The sequence below is a fragment of the Budorcas taxicolor genome, chromosome 9 (genome assembly GCF_023091745.1).
Source record: "Budorcas taxicolor isolate Tak-1 chromosome 9, Takin1.1, whole genome shotgun sequence".
Classification (NCBI taxonomy): domain Eukaryota; kingdom Metazoa; phylum Chordata; class Mammalia; order Artiodactyla; family Bovidae; genus Budorcas; species Budorcas taxicolor.
In genome coordinates this window covers 68195623-68216978 of record NC_068918.1, presented here as the reverse complement: position 1 = coordinate 68216978, position 21356 = coordinate 68195623, and the positions used below count along the sequence as shown (strand labels likewise).

At 42.8% G+C, this 21356-nt stretch overlaps 1 protein-coding gene across 1 annotated transcript in view; it reads right to left on the bottom strand.

Annotated features, from left to right (window-relative positions):
- Positions 1 to 312: 312 nt before the first annotated feature.
- Positions 313 to 21356, bottom strand: part of HECA (hdc homolog, cell cycle regulator) — a 44109-nt gene continuing 23065 nt past the window's right edge. Inside the window, exons 2-4 of the mRNA XM_052645517.1 lie at positions 13991 to 15040; positions 6751 to 6905; positions 313 to 3979 (exon numbers count right to left, since the gene is read on the bottom strand). Coding sequence (XP_052501477.1) covers positions 3815 to 3979; positions 6751 to 6905; positions 13991 to 15040 — 1370 coding nt within the window. The 3' untranslated portion in view covers positions 313 to 3814. The remainder of the gene's footprint in view (positions 3980 to 6750; positions 6906 to 13990; positions 15041 to 21356) is intronic.

The following is a 21356-nucleotide window of genomic DNA, read 5'->3' as shown; positions in this document are numbered from 1 at the left end:
TTTAGTCAGATATAATTCCCTATATCCAGAACAATAATTGTGGATCATCCACATGGAACCAACTCTGTTAATACAGAATGCTTATGTTGTTGTAAAGGGAATTTGTATGTGACACATCACTTTTAAACAGCAAAAAAAGTTCTGAGTCTTTATTAGCTGCAATAGGGACTTTGAAATAGCTACATGAATAGTGACCAAACCATAGGAAAGACTTCTCTATTATCTTTTCTGATCAAACAATCCCATGCTCAAAAACCTAAAATCCCAACAGAAAATAAAGTGGCACACTAAAGAGAGAATACAGTATTAGTTTCTGAAATTTTATTATTTTTAATACATACATTTCACAAACAGAAACCTTCTAACACCACACAATTCCAAATGTTTCAACTTTATCAACATTCTTTAACTATTTACACTGTCTTCTCTCAACAAAAGTGCAATCCAAGACATCTTGACAAGAAATCTTTACTGACAAGAATGTATTTTTGAGCTGGTGTTAATGACGCCCATCCATTATGTTTTCTTTCAATGATGTGGAATAATAATAAAGTCAACAGGACACAGAGATGAGTTGGGTTAGGCAGCATCCTTTTACAGGAACCAAAACACTGAACAAGAGCACTTTCTCCTCACCTCCTCCCCAACCTCTGACTGCAGTGACCCAACAGCTGCTACCGTGAGACTAAATAGAAGAGCAAACTGGACTGGCTGACCCGAACACAGGAGTAGAGACTGCATGTTAAGCACTGATCTTACGGGACAAAACGAAAGATTTCAGCAAGTTAGTCTGGGTGATCTAACAAGTTACATTAAAAGTTTATCTGTTAGTTTTAGGATTTAAACACCTAGGAATATTCTGTTTGGAGAAAGCTCTTTCTTAATTACAATGGGATAATTCAGCCCACTCCCTAACTTCACGGCCATAGGTGTATCAATTGCTTCAAATGCAACCAGAAAACAGAAGAGAGTGAAGAACTGAGCTAGCCTGAAGAGAAGACGACAATACAATCAGAAATAGTCATCCCACTAAACTAAAGCAGGTAATTTTATTTGTTCAAGGTTTAACTCTGAGCCTTATTATGGCTCAGACGGTAAAGCATCTGTCTACAATGGGGAGACCTGGGTTCGATCCCTGGGTCAGGAAGATCCGCTGGAGAAGGAAATGGCAATCCACTCCAGTACTACTGCCTGGAAAATCCCATGGACAGAGGAGCCTGGAGGCTACAGTCCACGGGGTCACAAAGAGTCAGACACGACTGAGCGACGTTCCTTCCTTCCTTCTGACGTTCCTTCCTAACTCTTAAAAATAATGATAAAACAAGTTAAAGTAGATAAAAATTACCTGTAAGTGGGTTCATGTCTTTGAACACTATTAGAAAAACAGAAAAGGGACCTCTTGGATGACTAATATTCTTTAACATCTGAACTCAATCAAAATAATCATCTTTTGTGGTACATTCCAATTCCTATCAAGGTACTCAGAGCAAAGTACTTCTAGAAAGTATGATGAAAATATTAAGGTCAGCAGATTCCAAAATAAAATTTATTCTTCACATGGTTGCATACTCAATTGTATTTTATTCTCAAATCTGCCAAATTTTCCATTTTAGACAAAAATGCAATGCCGTAAAGGCATTATCAATTTAGCACCCACAGAATCCTAACAGAGCCATCAAAATAAAGGCCACAAGCAAATTTTATTCAACTACAGTGAAACTCCCTCATACTTATTTCTCCGAGAGCAGACAACAACGTAAGGGGAAAACATCTACACTTGCAGTGGTTTTAGGCTGAGGGGCGTGTAGGTGATCTACATGTAAGCTTTTAAGCTTCAGAACAACAATACAAGCAGGTTTCTCTTTAGAAATTTAGGTGGGTTAAAGAACAGCATTACAAATATTTTACTACTCATTTGAAATTAAGAAATAAAATCCAATGGTACGCTGAAGACAAGAGAAACTCCTCAATTTTTTAGACCTGGTACATGACAGAGAATCAATAGGGAAACAGCTGATTCAGTTACAGTTTTGTGTAATAAAGACAGATTTGCAAGGGCTATGTCCTATAGACCTCTTTTCCTTGCATCAAACACTGTCAGGCTAATAACAACTTGCGGCGTCTTATGAGCGTTGAGCATTTCCCGCCACTGTGAAATATTCTTCAGATCATCAAATATCAAACTAGATGCAAACTAGATGTGGTCAGCCAAATTATCATCATCCAAACCGAAAGATGAAGAGTATTAGTCAAACTCTCACAGTCAGCTGTGTTCTTTCAAAAAAAAATCAAATATTCCATGTAGCAGAACTGAAACTCACTTGCATTGATGCCTAAACACTTCTGAGAGGAAAAACAACTGTTTTTTCTTGGGGGTGAGAGGGGGAAATGATATAAACTAAATAATAGAAAATATCCACATAACCCCAAATTTAGTTACCCATAAAAGGATATTCTCAGCATCCTTATAACACATATGTGTATTATAGCTGAAATTACCAAATTCATTTTTTGAGAAATCATATTCCAATTCCAGTTTTATAAAGATAAGGGGTGTCAGTCTATTTAAATCAGGAAACTCTAAACAGAGGCTGTATTTTAGAAAGCTCAATGCTCTCACTAACAAAGTTCTATAAATTACCATCTTTTTCAACAGTGGTAAGCTATCATGGAGATCTTTAGAATAATCTATCCTCAAACATATTGTTATGCATTATAATTGGTGATCTTCCAAAATGAAACACTTCAAAAAGAAATACTAAAATTATTCTTTTCCTCAAAGCTTCACAAATAATTTTTTTCCATTCCTTCCAAAGGTCAAATCTTTGATTTTGGAAACTCAGCACTAACCGAGTAAAATGCAGCCATAAGCAGTTTGGGGAGAAGGTAAGTGTGGCAATGATTGCTTGTGAAACTTACCAGTTAGGGTCTGTGGCTGTGAGATTTACCTGTGAGAAGAATCTGACATCAAATGACACTTCGACAGTGTAAACCTATATAAATCAGTACCGCCCAAATCATGTTATTCATGGAATTCTCCTTACAAGCTTGTTTGACCAACCTCAAAGATACAATTCAAATGACAGCGTTCTGCCCTTTTGCCCTCTGAGTCAGTATGCACCATTTCCAAATTCTTTTAGCATATTCTCTTTGTTACGGGTCAGTTTTACCTAAAAATATGTGCAACACCCATTGTTTTCACATGTCTTATAATTTGGATATTATTTTCAGTATGAAAACTGGCTGCTAGAATACAACAGGGACAGAATCAGGGCTCACGTCCACTTCCCAGTGATCTGCCAGTGAGGGGAAGCTGCAGGTCAGTGTGTGCTGCAGAATGCCAAACCAAAGTGGACAAACACACCATCAGCTCTCCAGGCACAGGTTACATTCACTTGTCACATGTTTTGCCCAAGGCCCAGAGAAGACTTAAAAGTGGATCTGTAGGCAGTTAACATCTTAGTAAGAGTTTCTCCCCAACTCCTTCCATGCTCTCAGTTTATGACCATGTAATCCCTTTCCTAAATTCACCCCATCCTCCCCACCACCCTAAAAGCTGCCTGAGAGACTCTTAGTGATAGCGAACCATTCCCCCAAGCTCACAGGAGTACCTGGCTGGGTGCTGGTCATGACCACAGACTAACACATGGGGGTCAAGAGAGGGCAAGGGGCAGGACCCCTTTAAGTGGCACACGTACACAAAGGAACTCTCCTTTCAATTAGAAAAGAAATGAATGTCACAGAAGGCTTCCCTAGAAAAGATATGTAACAAAGTAATATCAATAAAATAGCTATTACTAAAGCAAAGCTTTCATCAATAAGCTTCAAGAACTTTGAAGGAGGAAAATGGCTTCACGAAATGGTAGTCCAGGTTGCCACAGTGTGGACACTGCTGGACGTTGCTGTACTCGGAGAAGTACTGCATGCCGATCCGCACGTCGATCACCGGCTTCCCGCAGTGCTTACAGTTCAGGCGGGCCTGCGGGGGAAACAAGAGGCCATGAGCCACACTACCCCTCTGCCCCCCAGCATTACCAACCAACACTCAAGACTGCTTACCTGGGAAACTGATCAAGAGTTTAATAAAGCATCCCTTTATTACCCCAAACAGAGTGGGCAGAGCATCAGATAAGCATGAGATACTATACACACAAATATTTACCCAGCAGCCTAAAAGATTAACGATTCTTCATTTCTCTCCTGATGTGCAGCACTGCTTGTAATTACTCTACAGATGGGAAGAAAATTCTCAACCTCTACTGCCTAAACTTCTCCAGTAAAACTCCTAACAATCAAAAATCTCTTCCCCGTGGGTTTTAAAAAGTGGCTGAAACCAACCTCTCTTATCCAAACCTGCATGAAATTTCTTTGAAGATTGTTTTTGAGTTTATTTCTTAAATGTATATATATACATTTTTCATTCTACTCCTAACTATACTTCTGCTTTCTTCGAGGTAAAAATAAAATCTCCTTCAAATACTCTAGTAAAATTGAGGATCTGGAAATAAGGTCCATGTTTATGCCGAGGCTTCTGGAACCTGCAAAAACACTGTACCTTCATTCATGCCCTGGCCTCCCTCTAGTAGCGCCAGACCTAAGCTTTCAGCAACAGGTCCAAGGACTTCAGTGAATAATAGGAAATTATAAAGTACAATGGGCTCTCAATTCGATGCATTCTACAACCACTTCATCCTCAAAACGCTCCCACAGGAAGGTAGCAGCATATCAATTTTAGATGGTCATACTGAAGCGCATGGTGATGAAGCAGAAAGGCTGAGATCTGAACCCAGTAGCTTTCCCAGAGCCTACCCTCTTGGTCAGTACAGTCTCCCTGAGATAAACTCCCTTTTAACTGACTAATCTCTCCGAACAGTATTAAAAGTGAGATTCTAAGCACACCTCTCTCTTTAACCACTCTCTTTAACCTGTTACTCGTTTCTAATAATGAATTCCTGCTTATTTCGGCCTCAAAGTCTTCCTGAAGACACTCCTTGATGCCTTTGTAGCATCTAACATTTGTACCTTTCCCAATGAATATAGTTAATTAATTTTTTTAAGTCAAAAAATTGATTTTTTTTTAAGTCCACTCCAGTAAGGGGCAAGAAAAAAAAAAAGTGTCTGGGATTAAATTGTTTTAAGGAAGAAATATATGGTGAGTAACAACAGGCTGGGTGTGGCATGATACCACTCTGCTTTTCTCCCTGAAGATAAGACAGCAATCCCAGGGCCTGTCAGTGGTGAAGCAGAAAGAGCAACCAGGCTGGGAGAGACAGAGGTTTGTGGTCATGCTGATATGTGTGGGTAGACCTGGGGAAAAAGTTCTAATTGTTCAGGCCTCCACAGCATGTGAAAAATAAAGAGTCCTTTCCAGTGCTAGCACTCTTACGAGTTACAGGCCCACACATTCTTTCACTTCCCTATTCTTTAAAAGGTAACTCTCTGGTGTGTGTGGGAGAGAACTCTTCCCTTTGTTTCTCTCATCTCAAGAGCAGGCATCAAGGTATATGGGTATTATAAAATGCTACAGTGAATAACTCTTAGTAAAAGACAATGATATCTCATTTCCAAGACTAAGTTTTAAAATGGAAATGTGGTCTGTATATGAGAATAGCATAAAAGGAATCAATTATATCTAGAATCAAACGACAGGCTACGAATGACCCATTCAGGGCTCTCACGACTACATTTCTCTTCTAAGATCAGTAGTACAGACACAGAAAGGCTGAAATACCAACCCTGCCAACCTCTTCATTCAACCAACACAGCTTATCTTCTGAATACATTGCTAATGGTAAGGATGTTCTCTTTATAAAAATCAAATCATAATGCTAAAGATATAAAACTATTAATAAACTACTGAAATGTTTATCAGGTGTTTATATTAAAGGCTTAGCCACTTAAGAGGAAAGGAAAATAATCTCTCCAGTCTGTAAATATCAAGGAATTATATAAAAAGCCTTTTCTTTTCCAAAGCACTTGGAAACAAATCAAGATATTTCCAAGGATTGTTTTGTCTTCTGTTTCTATGGACTTATTTAATGCATTTTCACATGTTAATACTTCCCTCTTTTCCTCATGACAGCTAAATTTCAGATGCTTTCTTAGCATCAGAATATGCCTCCCTTTAGCAGAGCTTTAAGGATTACAAATCTTTCAAGTAAGCCTCAGACACATTCCATGGCAGGCAGATCCTGTATAAATTGCACTGTCCCACACAAAGGAAACAAAAAGAAAATCTTGTCTACGAGAGGAAGTAAGACTTTCTTCTTTCCTTTTAAATGACAACTTTTTCTTACATTTAAAGCTTTAAAAACTCTAAGTAAGCAAGAAGAAAACTAAAGGAACCATTGAGCATCCCATCCCACCATCCAGAAACAAGCTCTGGTAACAGGCTAGCAGAGTCCTTTTCATGTTCACTTTTTACAAATCAAAGTGTGCTATTCTGCCATTTAAGACGTGCTTTTTTTGACTTAAAAGACTGAAACTATTTCCCACAGAATTATACAGTATCCTGCAAGATCCCATTTAATGACTGCCAAGTATTCCAGGAGCAGCGGCACCATGCTGTAGTTAATCAAGCGTCACTGCTGGACTCCTGGGAGGCCCTTGGCCGCTCCTTCCTGCGGCACGCTCTCCACGCCCTCCCTCCTCCCCCAGCGTCACCCCAGGGCCGCCCCTGACTCTTCCATATTTACTTGGGGACAGAAGCTTGAGGTCCCCCACTGCTTGCTCTGCGGGGTCAACACCAACCTGACAGCACGGAGAGGCGGCCAGGATGTCGTAGGTGTACATGGTGCCCAGCTGGTGCCAGCTGCCGTCCCACCGCGACTTACACTTGATGCAGATGATCTTGTGAACACCTTCCAGGCAGTCCACACACACCGCGTACAGGTGCATGAGCCTCCCTGTGCACAGAAGACACGAGGCTGAGAGCGGCTGGCAAAGAAGCCACCTTTGGTCGCCAAAGGGGATTAAAACAATCGCTTATTTATCAGTTATAAGCTAACACTTTTTCATCTGAACAAACATAAAAAGCAAAATAGATGACACATATCATATATCCCCAAGTTGTCCTTTTAGAATAATGATGGATTACCAACTACTGTCAATGAAACACGTACTTTAAATTCAAGTTTATTAAACACTGGCTTCAACTCACTTTTCTGAGAAGTGCCGCCAGGTTTACAATACGTACACCCAAACTCACGTGACCAAGCCACAGAGGCTCGTAACCAACCTGGGATCATGCAGGGCTTTCTGCTCAGCGGTCTACTGTGGAATATGGAGGCTGAACCAGCAATGCCGGTCTGTGCTCAGGGGCTCTCATCGTCCCCTCATAAAAAGCCCAGAGTCTGTCTTGGTATTGATAGCCCAGAATTATGCCACAACCAAAATTACTACGTTAACTATTCTTGCCTCCAAAATTGCTCAGCCATCACCACATCCAATTTAGGAACCAGAATTATATCTTACTTGTGTTTTTTTTCCGAAAGGAGTTTGATGTCTTGTTATTTACTAGGCTCTTGAAAGTCACAAGTTCATCCCTCTACTATTTATCGATATCTAATGCTTATAAAGGAAAGACATCACCCTCGTTTATTTGGAAGGGTTTAGGTTCAATCAGGAAGTTAGAATGTCCAGCATCAGGCAACAGGTAGCAGCAACAACGTGCTCTCTACGGGGATCAGGGTTCCACTGTGCTAAAAACTACCATCAGCAGGACACATACTCCTATGCGGCTTCTTATTCAGAATGTGCTGCCCACTGCCATCTTTTCAGTGGTTAAGGGTCAACCTGCTCCTTACCCACTGGAAAGGGATATACAGTACTTATAAGGAAACCTTCCATTTCATTCACTTTCAAGACTCTCTCCACTTCTGTGAGAATTATGCCTTCCTTAAAGGTGCAATGTCTGGCACAGTATCTGGAACATGGAAAGCACTCCATAATTGCATGTTGCATGAACGAATGGAATATGTTAACAGCCAAAGACATTTTAACCTTGGGGGCCTCTGCCAAAAATGGGATGGGTGACAACAGTTTCTTGCAATACTGCCCACCTCTGCTCTGCAGTGTTCTGAAAATAAAATGATCTCACATGCCATCCCCACTCAGAGTGGCCTGGGGCATTTCAGGATGTCAGTTCAGTATCCAGCTGCCACTGGAAAAGGCTTCATTTCCAATCTCCCTCCTAGACTTACTCACTGCAGTTCTCTAACACTCAAAGACACCCAGGTGGCTGGTTGGGGCAGGGACAGATGGAGAAGTCACATGTTGGTAGCACTAACCACTATGATGAAGCTGACAGTGAACCTCCCTGAGTGCTTACCCAGGACCTGGCACTGTGCTTGGAGGCTATGTGACTCACTTTGACCCTCACGACAACCCTATAATGTAGGCATTATTGTTATTCCCACTTCAGATAGGAGGAAGTAAAACTTACTAGAGCTGAAGTAGCTTGCTCACGTTCAAAAAGATAGTAAGTAGCAAAGTCCAGACTTAAATTTCTGTCTGACTCTTAACCTCCACTCTACATCATGGGAATTTCTGGCCTGGACTGAGTCTCTGGATTTGTTTCAATTACTGTTTACACGTTGTCCTAAGTACTGAGAATTTAAAATTTCTAAATCTATTCTAGAATTGTGAATTCAAACAAATAGTATATTTCTGTGGTTCTAAGTGGTAAAGAAGCACCAAAAGAAATTCTTAATTCCATCTCTCTCAGTAAATTAATAAAGTATTAAACCTTAATAAATGATCACAACCAAGCAAAAGCATCTTCATCTGGAAAAGTCAGGCAAGAGGAGCTGGAAGCCGGGGAAGACAGTGAGGGGGACAGGGCCCCAGGGCAAGGGCGTGACAATCCACAGAGTCCACCACTGGAAATAACACAATATTTCAGGAGTGTATCACCAACTGCAGCCTGCAATCTTATGGCCTGGAATGGGCCTTTCTACTGGAACTGAAAATGCTTGAAGGAATACATGGTTGAAACTCTGGAATGGAAGAAATGATTGACACTGGCTTGTTATAAAAAAGATTGCACGGACTTCTCTTAGATGTGGCAATAAAAACACAGACACATGCCAAGGCCCCACTTGTGGCACTGACTTGTCGGGTACTGATAAAATACCCAGATCCTCAGATTTTTATTATCAACAATCAAACTGCTCAAGACCTTTGTAGTACACACCTAATGCATTCATTATCTGTGGATGTATATGTACTTCAGGTGTGTACACACACAGAATTTTCAGGCTATCTAATTTTTACCCTTCTCATCCACTCTCTGATGGGTATCCAAGATTAGTCCTGGGCTCGGTCATACACTCCTGCTTTTCCTTCTCTTTTCTCCCCATTCAAGAACTCTTCCACTCTTTTAGCCACTAACATTATAAATAAGCTTCAGTGTTCATCTTAGATGTTTATTTCTCATAGCACTTGTGAGAGACATCTCCACACAAAAGTCCCAGCATCTCCTCAAACCCAATACACACAAATGCTTCATCTTCTTTCGTCTAAGGCCTGGTCCCTTCCCCAACTTTCTCCACTCCTGTTCATGATAATACCATTTACTTTGTCTAGACTAAGAGTGAGCCAACAAGGACACATCTTTATCCTCCACAGTCAAGCTGTCTCCAAAGCTATAATCTTCCCTTTAACATAATCTCTCACAGCTATTCCCACCTTTCAATCTCCACTGTCACCACTCAGCTGGTCCCTTTTCTCCTTGCATCTAGAATGAAGATTTAAGTTACAACTGCATAGCTTCCACCCCTTGCAAACAATTTTTCTCCCAAGAAACCATTGGCTTAAAAAAAAAATTGCTAAATTCTTCAGTTCATCAACATGGCAAAGCTCTTTGTCATGGCTTGAAAGGACATCTGTAATCTGTTCTCCACGTACTTTACTCATTTTCCACTCGAGAACCTCTGCTCCAACCCAATGGTTCTCTCAATTCTCTGTCTCCTGATCTTTTCATGAACCACCATTCCTTTGCTCACATTACTGCTTATCAACAAACACCTGACGTAGTAGTTAGACCCTGCGTTTATCAGTCCACCGCACCTCCTGATATCTGTCTTCACACTGCCTCCTTTGACTATCCAGGTCAAAGTGCCCTTTTCCTCCTTGGAAATGATAAGATGCTGCTTTGTGTACATAATAGCCAGGTGATACCAGTTCCATAGGTAAGACTAGGGCCTTAGGCCTGGTAAAGTTAGTTACATTTTTATAAATACATCTTACACCCTAAGATTATAGATTGATGAGTAGCAAGAACTGATAGTACCCAGTACGAGTATGCAATGCATAAGTCTGGTTGGTTGGTGAACTGATTAAATGAAAGGAATTTGTCCATCATGAATAGAAAAAGGACAACTCTCCTCTCTTGTACCCTGTACCCTTGTACCCTCATTCATTTTCATAAAGAATACTTCCAGTCATGAAATGATGAAGATGTTTCCATCTTCTTTCCTCTATAACCATCCCCACACAGTAGAAAGATCATGTAACAAAATACAAATTCCATCTTCCATGAAACAATGACATACTTGTAACTGTGAACCAAAATATGAGGTCAGAAATAAAATGGAGAAATAGTAAATGGTGCAGCTCTGAAACTGGACAAAAAGCACAGGGGAGGTTGAGATGAAGTGCTAACAGAGAAAGAGTTATTTATTACTAAATAACCACACATTCTATACAACTTTCATCAAGAAGCAGAGTCTATTGAATGATCCCCTGAATTTGGGATAGCCTGACAACTTATTTTGAAGAACAGAATGTGACTGAAGTGAGTTACTCAGTCCTAAGCTTAAGTCTCAAGAGAGAAGGGCCATGCAGCTCCCTTCTTGCCATCTTTACTGCCATCCTGAAAACAGCATGTGAAAAAGCCCCGGCTAGTCTACTGGCACACGAAAGGATGTATAAACAGGGATAAGACATTCTAGCCAAGGCTCCCAAGGCCAACCAGTCTGCCAACTGTGAGATGTGTGAGATGCCATCCTAACCAACCAACTCATAGAACTGTGAGAAATTATGAATCATCACTGTTTCACACCACTATGTTTCAGAGTGGTCTGCCCAATAACAAAGGCTAAAAGACACAGAGGAGTAGGTGAAATTCCAGAAAACGAGTAAGACCAAATTCAGCTCACTTTCCCTGCTGAGAAAAATAAAATAGAAATAGCATCCATGAAATAAGAACAGGATGCTATTAAAAAGAACTTTAGGAAATTACAAATACAACACAGAACAGAAAACCTTAAACTCAGTAAAAATACTGGAATATAAAATCACAGAAATCTTCCAGAGAAACAAATGATAAAGAGATGAACAGAAGGACCAAAAACATACATAATGAAGCATCTCCTCCACCTCAAAAAAAAAAAAAAATCAGTCTAAGAGCTCCAACATCTGATTAACTGTTTTACAGTTAAAAAAAAAGAAGAAAACGAAAATGGGAGTAAATCATCAAAGAAATAAATCAAAAGAAAATTTCCCCAAACTGAAGACTCTAAGTTTACAAAATCTTAAAGCTAAGAAAGCATCTTGCACAATGAATGGAAAAAGAGACTCACATCATCATGAAACTTCAGAACACTAGAAAGAGAAAATCTAAAAACCTTTGGAGGATAGGAAGGGGGGATAAAGGAACAGGAGTAAGAATAATATTAGACTTCTCAGTAGCAACTAGGGAAGACAGGAGTCAGTGAAAAAAAGCCTTCAAAATTCCAAAGGGAAAATAATTATAACTTGGAAGACTATACCCAGCCAACTACCAATCAAGTGTGAAGACAGAATCAAGATATTATCAGACTTTCAACATCTCAAAACATCTATTCCCAAGCCTCCTTTCTCAGAAAGCTCCTAAAGGATGCTTCTCAACAAACAGGAAATTAACCAAGAATAAAAAAGAAAGTATGAAGTCAAGGAAGCAGAAGATAAAAAATAGGAAAGAGATGAAGGAATTTCCTAGGACACCTAAGTAGTATAGCTAGGTAGCATTTAAGTGCACCAGGATGGACAGGAGCAGGAAGGTGAAAGTGTCCACGAAAAAAATTTCTAGAAAAAAATTCATTAAATGTTTGACAGGTATGTGGAAATGTTTTTGAAAGGTGGTTTATAGAGTCACTACAGAGTTAGAATTACCAACCAAAGCTTCAATAAAGGTTAAGCAATTATTAACTCTGATAAAAACAAAAGGTGTCCTGGAACATATGACTCTCTATACAGGAAATATATCTATACTTGCTGGCTCAGGATTACATACTCATAATAGCAAAATCATTAAGGATTCAACTAAGAATTGTGATGTATTCAACTAAGAATTCTGATGCATTATCCTGAGAGAAAGGGGAAGATACAAGAAAGCATAAATCATCATCCACCTTAAAAGTAAATCAATACTTTACTTCTCTGGTGGGTAGAGGTAAAGAATCCACCTGCCAATACAGGAGACACAGGTTTGATCCCTGGTCCAGGAAGACCCCACATACTACACAGCAACTAAGCCTGTGAGCCCAACTTTTGAGCCTGTGCTCTAGAGTTGGGAGCTGAAACTACTGAGCCCAAATGTCATAACTACTGAAGTCCTCGAGCCCTGGAGCCCAGGCTCCACATCAAGAGAAGCCACCACAAGAAGCCCGCCCACGGCAACTACAGACTAGCCCCCACTCACAGTAACTAGAGAAAAGCCTGCGCAGCAACGAAGACCCAACACAGCCAAAAAAAATTTTTTTTTAATTTTTAAAGGTAAATCAATAAGTAATACCTAAAATTAGAGAATAAAGTTCGCAGTTTTAAAATTACGATCGTAAAAATCTGAAGTTAGTTAAGATTTGAGAGTGTCTCTGAGAAGTGAGACAGCAGGGGATGGTAGGAAGAAGTTAAGTGGAGATATATCCTTCTTACTACAGGCTTTCTCAGCACAGTTTTAAAGTTATCAACAGCTTATATGTCATATATCCCATATTTATGTAAATTCAATAGTTTTATATGAATTGACAGAGTTCTCTGTCAACTGACCAGCCCTGTCATTCATTTCTCGGCTGAAATGCTCCAGTTTCTGTATGTTATCCACAGCACTAATAAGCTCCCCACCTCTTACTCTTGCATGTGTGTTCTTAGTCGCTGAGTCATCTCCGACTTTTTGTGACCCCATGTACTGCAACCTGCCAGGCTCCTCTGTCCACAGGGATTCTCCAGGCAAGAATACTGGAGTGGGTTGCCACGGCCTCCTTCAGGTGATCGTCCCAACCCAGGGATCAAACCCAGGTCTTCAGCATTGCAGGCAGATTCTTTACGTTCTGAGCCAGCAAGCAAGCCCAAGAGTACTGGAGTGGGTAGCCTATCCCTCCTCCAGGGGATCTTCCCAACCCTAGGAATCAAATCGGGGTCTCCTGCATTGCAGGCAGGTTCTTCATCAGCTGAGCTACCAGGGAAGCCACCTCTCACTACCAGAATAATATCTGACTTTTCCTTTTGCTGCGATCAAGAAAGTCTCGCCTTTCACAAATTTTAAGATTAATTCAACTAATCTAAAAACTCACTGTCTCTGACCCTCCTTTTCCTTTACTGTGTTATGTTTACAAGGATCAAAGAGAATATACTATAGCTTGCTGAGTATATTAACACAGATTTCAAAGGCAACTATTTCATAGCAAGTAAAACATTTTTATGCAATTCCTTCTCTTTCTTCCCAATTACTAAACACTACACATCCGAATCCTCTCTTCAAATGAGAGCAAGACAAAAACATAAAACTACCCACCAGGACCACTGTATACTTGGTATAGTGCGACATCAGAGTGAAGGATACCACCTCCACCACCTCACTGGGCAGAGCTCAAATATTCAAACGTTAGCTAGCTCCTGACTAGAACAAAGACACACCAGCAGGTAAAATGAAGCCCGAACACAGCCATCCCTTCTCGTTGGCTTTTCACTTCTCACACAGAACACCGGCAAGGTGAGTGAACACCTGTACCTTGAAGGTGACAGGGAACATCGTATTCGATCTCATCGTGTCTCGAGGGGCTTAAGAACAGAGTTCCGTCCACCAGCGGGAACTGCTCGAACACCGGGAGCGCCCGGTGGCACAGGGCGCAGTTCACCACGTTCCTGTGGCTGGCGCTCAGGGCTGCCAGGATGAACTTGCGCAGGTCCTCGCCCTGGCCCATCTGGGCATCGTCCTCCATCCGCACGTGGAAAGTGTTCAGCTTGTGCCGGGGGATGTGAGTCAGGAGCTCGGACAGGTCCAGGCGCCGGAGGAACTGCACCGGCGCATCGAAGTGGCCCCCTCTATGACCCGACAACCCCGCCGGACTGTAGTCAAAGTGGGCGTTTCGGAACACGTGGCCCGCGGCCAGGGCCTTTTTGTGAGGCTCCAGGTGGATGGCGTTCTTAAGGAACTCCCCGAGGTACCTGGAGGAGCGGGGGCCGCTGAAGTGGGCGGGGGAGAGGATGGAGTAGCCGGTGGGCGGGGACTGGCCCGGGGAGCCGCAGGGCGAGCGCGCCGCGTAGACTGCCGCGCCGGCCCCGGCACCGCCCTTCTCCTGCGAGTTCTGCCGGTCCATGGAGTGCCGGCGCGGCAGGTCGTGGCTCAGGCCTTTCTGGGGCTTGGAGGGCGGCCGGCACTTCTTGGCCTCCTCCACCGCCTCGCCGGGGGGCCTCCCAGTGTTCTTCTCCGACCCCGACTTCTTCTTCTTCTCATCCTGCATCCGCTTCACCTGGTACCAGTCCGTGTCCTTCTTCAGGTGGCCCTGGCCGCAGCGGCAGGAGCAGAAGCGGAAGGCCAGGTCGTAGCCCTTCTTGGTCCACATGTTCTGGCGGCACTGCTTCTCGTTCCAGCTCCGGGCCCGGCCGATGCAGTTGAACTGGGCCAGGATGCTGCTCTCCCACTCGTAGAAGCACTGCAGGTGCATCCAGGTGCTGTGCGGGCAGTGCTCGTTGTTGCACACCACCTTCTGGTAGTCGTCTTTCTCCAGGTCCACCGGCCTCCCGAAGCTGCAGATCAGCGGCGTTGCACAAGGGGCTTCTGGGGAGAAGCACAGAGAGAGAGAGTCAGCCATTCCAGCCGACGCCAAGAGTGAGATCCAAGCTCACTCACCATCCCGCCTGAGCCCATTCACGGCAAAGCACGTTTCTGGTGAGGGGATTCCCACTACTGGAATAACACCAGACGGGGTTCGAAAACGTTCACCGCTTTCTTTTGGTGGGATGTTGTACCAAGGGAATTTATTCTGTGATATTTGTTATCAGCTGAAAAAACCATTAAGCTTCAAAAAGCCCAAATCCTTCACAGTGCAATTAGCTGCACATCAGTACTTGCAACAGTGTAGTATGAGGTCTTCCTGAGACATGAGTGTAATGACAGGCAGTTTCAGGGTTTTTTAAAAAATGAATCACTCCGCTGAACTATAAAATATGATGCAGCGAGGGAACCAACAAGAGGGCTTCCCTGGTGGCTCAACTGTAAAGAATCTGCCTGCCAAGCAGGAGATGTGGGTTCCACCCCTGGGTCACGAAGATCCCCTGGAGGAGGACATGGAAACCCACTGCAGTATTCTTGCCTGGAGAATCCCATGGACAGGGGAGCCTGGTGGGCTACAGTTCACAAAGTCGCTAAGAGTTGGACACAACTTAGCAACTAAATAACAGTAACAATTGAACCAACAAGTTCAGATGGTAGCTCCAAAAGGGCTCTCAAACCCTTTCTCATAGGGTTGTGTAATCCTGAATACCATGGAGAAAAGAAAACAGTCTTGCCTCATCCCCAGCACTCTAGAATGGTCTGATACCTAATGGTGGGATGTTTGATTAAACTAACTGTTGGTCTTCATGCCAGTTCATGAAGAAAAAAAAAAAAAAAACAATTCTCCTTAAGCCATGAGGACAGCAAGCAGGAACACCAAGGTATCTCTACCCACAGGGTGTAAAAAGGCCAAGCAGATTCCCAGAAGGGAGGTAAAACTTGGTAACACAGAGTAGACCCCATTTCTTAAGAAGTAAATAAGACTTATGAACATTTGGAAGCTATGCAGTTTCCCTAAACCTTCCCGGCATCCCCGCTGCCCACTGATGACAAGTACAACATGCCACCAAACAAAGTAATGCCAATGATGGGGCCCAAAAAGCCATGGCCCTCTATGGTACAATCATCCCCTTCAGTGTGGGATTCCAGGAACTCAGCAAAATGGCCCAAACTGACTTATCCACCTCCGTGACTACCATGGCTTCCCCATCTACCTCCTGGGAGTCACAACACTTCATCTTCACTTGTTCAAACCCCAAGTACCCAGTGTAGCAATTTGCAGCATGAACTCTGCAGCTGGACTGCCTGGGTGAGAACTCCAGCAGTACCACCAATGAGCTGTGTGCTCGCGGACAGGCTACTACTTCTCTTTGCGTCAGCTTCCTCTGTATAAAATGCAGGTGTCAACTGAATGGACCTTATATGGTTCTTAAAAGGATGAAATATATGGATACACAGGTGGTGCTTAGAGCAGAGCCTGGCATGCAGTAAACCACCTCTGCTTCCTCCCATTCTTCAAGGCCCACCTCTAGACATCAGGACTCCCCTCTTCCCTTGCATCCTAATCCCCCACTCTCAGGAAGGCTCTGATCTGAACCTTATCTGAGTCCACACTGTGGTCTCATCAGGTGATGACTTAGGTGAGGATGCCTATTACACTTATCTGATTTCCTGGCACCACTGGGCTCAGGTCTTGCACACATCCAGTGCTGCATAAAGGCTCACTAAAAAGACACTGGCACATGAAACCCACACATGATAAGCAGAGCGGAAGGAAGAGAGAAGGCTGTGATCCTAGCATAAAGACTAGGGTAGGGAAGCACACTGAAAAGAAGAGTTGTGTGTGCACTGGGTAAATTAACTGTAGTCACCTAGGCTCCAGGTGACATTTTAAAACACAGTATTTCAAAATGTTAATTAGTCAATTAAACAAAGTTCAGTGGCTTTTATCGTCAATCCTGCAGAGGAACAGCTTTGAAGGGAGCAACTCTGAAATGTACCAGCAAAAACCTAAGTGATATTAACCCAGGACTAAGGAAATCAAATTTAAGAATGACCCAGGAGTACCTCTTCATTCACAATATCTAAAACTTTACATTTTAAATGTTGAGATTGACTTGATGTTTCTTTTAAAAGTATTTTTCACATTAAAGAAAGGTAGACTAAAAGGGGAAAAATTATTCTTACATCTTTTTTAAGTTCCAAATGCATATCATTCAGCCAATCCTGAGCACTTCCTACATATCATGTCTTTGGACTTGGAAGGATTGGCAAGCCATGGTAAGAGCTCTAAAGACATTCGTGCCTGGACCACATGCACAGAGGAGGGAACACAGCTCCACGTCCCTGTCCCTCTAACACTGTCTGTCTTCATCACAGCCATTCCCACCTATTTCTCCAGGTGGGACTCCACAACAAAGTGTCTCCACTCCAACCTGCCAGCTCGGCTGGTTCACATGGCAGCCACTTTGATGGGCCTTATGGTTAGACCTCAAAAACATATATAAAGCCAAGTGTATGCATGCTAAGATGCTTCAATCATGTCCAACTCTCTGCAACCCTATGGACTGTAGCCCACTAGGCTCCTCTTAGTCCATGGGATTCTCCGGGCAAGAATACTGGAATGGGGTTGCCATTTCCTTCTCAAAGAGATCTTCCCGACCCAGGGATCGAACCCAGGTATCCTGCATTGGCAGGCAGGCAGGTTCATTACCACTAGCGCCACCTGGGAAGCGCTAAATATAGCATTAACATGCAGGCCCGCATGCGAAGATATAAAGCCAGGGCTTGTTTAACACCAAACATATGCAACAGACACCCTGCCCCGTTACATACCTCCAGCCTTAGGGCGAGGCTCTGAGGAACAGGGTGAGGAATAGGGGAACCTTGGGAAAGGGCCTCTGACAAACCTTTTGTATCTACACAGCCTTCTTTTTCTTCCCCCCTTTTCTTTTTCTTACACAGGCTTCCAGTGAAGCCATGGAGGGCTTGCCTTTCTGCTCAAAGACACGATTTCCTTCAGGATTTGTTTGGAAAGGCAGCTGGGAAGAATGAAAGGGGTGTGGGTACCCATTCCACCACTGACTAGCTGTTTGACTTGGAGTAGTTTCCTCATCTGTAAAGTAAGGCTACAGATGCTTGCGCGCACTCACCTCAAATGCAGGTGGAAGCGCTTCGTGACAGTAAAGTTCCATAAAAACTCTTCTAAATGTAGTGCTCCCCCATTAAATGCAAGCTGCTCCAAGACATTTAGACAGTAAGTCAATAAATGAATAATGCCATGCCTTTTTTTCAGTTTCCTAAGTTTTGCAATTTACTGAAACATATAGCAAACGTTCTTTTAACTGTAAAAAACAGCACTAGTGGCATTCAAATATCACACCTATAACAAAATTTGCCACATTATAGAAAGTATTTGATTGTTTCCTGAAAGCTACTTCTAAATTTAGAAAATTCTTAACTATTAAGAACAGTAGTCCCACAAAGGTATAAATGAGGGGAAGTGAGGAGAAGGGAACCCTCACTTCAGTGAGGGCCTCTGTTATGCACAACCCTCGGGACTTTTGTCTGAGCTGTGTTGCCTAACAAGCAAAATGAGAAAAGGTTCCTTCATATGAAGACAGTATAGTTTTAAAAAACGTATAGGAACTCTCCAGTACATGTTTTTACGGCTTCACCATCAAATATCTCACACTCAATTTCTCCCTGCCCAAGTGAAAATAATCAGGGCTCACCTCATTCTGCTCCCTGATAGCTCAGTTGGTAAAGAATCCACTTGCAATGCAGGAGACCCCAGTTCGATTCCTGGGTCAGGTAGATCCCCTGGAGACGGGATAGGCTACCCACTCCATTATTCTTGGGCTTCCCTTGTGGCTCAGCTGGTAAAGAATCAGCCTGCAACCAATGCAGGAGACCTAGGTTCGATCCCTGGGTTGGAAGATCCCCTGAAGAAGGGAAAGGCTACCCACTCCAGTATTCTGGCCTAGAGTCGGACACGACTGAGCTACTTTCACTTCTACTTTCACTCCATTCTGGGCAAAAATCTCAAGTCATTTCCAGTCTGGACAATAAGATAAGGAGGCTGACATCACTTGGGCAACATCTGTCCCTCTCCATCTCATCCTGTGTCCCCCTCCCCAACTCCACCCCCAGCACCTAATGAAAGGGAAGGATCTGACAGCGGCCATTTACACTGCCTGCCCAACCAACCCAAAGTTCTTGATGATAAACTCGTTCACACTCACAGGAACCCCCAAACCAGACACTGCTGTTTTCAGCTTCTTAACTGTGAAATTAACTGTTCTCACAGATCTTAAAATAATTTCAAGCATCACAGGCAGGTGGGGAGTTTGGCGGGGTAGAGAGGCTTCTGAAGTCATGTGAGGCTTTCTAGACAAAGCCTAAGGTAGGGATTCGGTCACATTCATCCTTGCAAACCCACTACAGTGAAAACTGTGTCACGTGTCTAATAAATGTCTCAGGGAAGGCAACTAGGGTCCAGTCAGATTTAGGAGTCTGCAGTGATGGAGTGCTGGAGGAGGGAAGGTGGGGGAAGGTGACCCCCAGGGAGCTCAGCCCCCTGTCTAGCAGTCTCCACAGGCCTTCAAGACTCAGCCAGGAGCCCCTCTCGGGCACCGCCTGGCCCTCACACTCACTTCCTCAAACTTACCACAATCTATTCTACCTTCCTTCAGCATCCAGGTACCAAATGCAAACTTTAAGGTTTCTGAACAACTGTTTTATGATACAGGTCTGTTCCATACAGTAATTCCTCTTAGTGGGAGCACACCCTCTTGTCTGAAGAGCAAGTTCCCCTGGGGGGACAACTGTTCTGACCTGAGGATGCTCATTTATCTCCAAGCTTCCGGAGGGGCTGGAGCACGGTGATTGAGGATATGGCCTCTGGAGCCAGCCAACCAGCCTGGATTGACTTGTAACTCTAAACTTAGCAGTTTTAAGACCTCTGACTAGCCACTTCAACCTCCCTGGGCTTCTTTCTTCTCATCTGTAAAATGGCAGCAACAAGAGTGAGCACCTACCTCAAAGGGTTGCCGTGAATATCAAAGGAGTTATTAAGGCAGTTTAAATGGTGCCCGGCCCATAATGAGCACAATTTAAATACACGCAATTATTATTAAAAGCCCTATCACTTTATATTACTTGATGTAGAAACAAAAGGACCTCATTTAGAGCAAAGCTACAACCAGGAAGTGACCAACCTCCTTTCTCCATCTGTAGGTAAGTGCAAAATATAAGTGCTTTCCCCCCATAAACAAAGCAGGGTGGCATGCATAAAATAAGTCACTAAATATGTACTGACAAGTTTTAAAGAAGCAGAAGGAAAATTCTGTTCTCCTAGCCCGTTAAAGATCTTCTATTCAGTGTCAGCCAAGTACCTTGCTATATGTAGTTTTCAACCTAAAAAGATCTTTTCCACGCCTGGGTAACTGGGATTCACAAAAAGCATGGCTGCCTTTGATTCATGAGATGTGTTCCTAAAGAACTTACATAATTCAAGACTGATTATCTCACAGTCCGCGGGCGGAGTATGGGGAATGCATCCTCGGAACGCATAAATCTGCAGCTCAGCCGCTGTGCTGTGTTTTTGGTTTACTGCTGCTTTTTAATATCAGAATTATCTCTAATATTTCTCAGTTGTACCTCATAAATTGACAGCATGGCACAGCACAGTGTTTTATCCTATTTCTGTTCCAAAGTTACAGATTTTCAGGATGTTTTCCAGCATGAGTATTATTAGCACAACTCGGTTACTCTGAATGCTGTAATAAAGGTTTGAGTTATAAGCTAATTTGAAAATAATAACACAAATGTTACTTAAATCCATGAAGAATATCTGTAAGCAACAAGAGTTCACATAATATTGCCAAGGGTTAGAAGGTATTTCTCTTAAAAAGAAAAGGATGTGACATTGGGTAACAAAGCATTTTTACAATTCAGTTGACCTGCTGGCTTTGAAAACATGAGATAGCCTGATGCATAATTTGGGGGAATGTGCCTGCCAAAACTTTGCACATAACGTGAAACTTTTATTATCATTTATGTATCATTAGTTGAAATTTGCATAATTCAATTTGTATACAATGGGATCATGTGATACTAAGAAATAAATTAGCAGACTGCCTTTTCTCCTGCCTGGAGATTTAGATCTTGAGGGCACTAAATCACAGAGAACTACACAGCACCCTGGCATTTCATGTACCGCATGCACTCACTCTGAAGACTGGTCCATGAGCTCTTGGAACCAATCCACAATATCACAGGATGCAGACAGAACTCCAGGTTAAGTATATGTGTATAT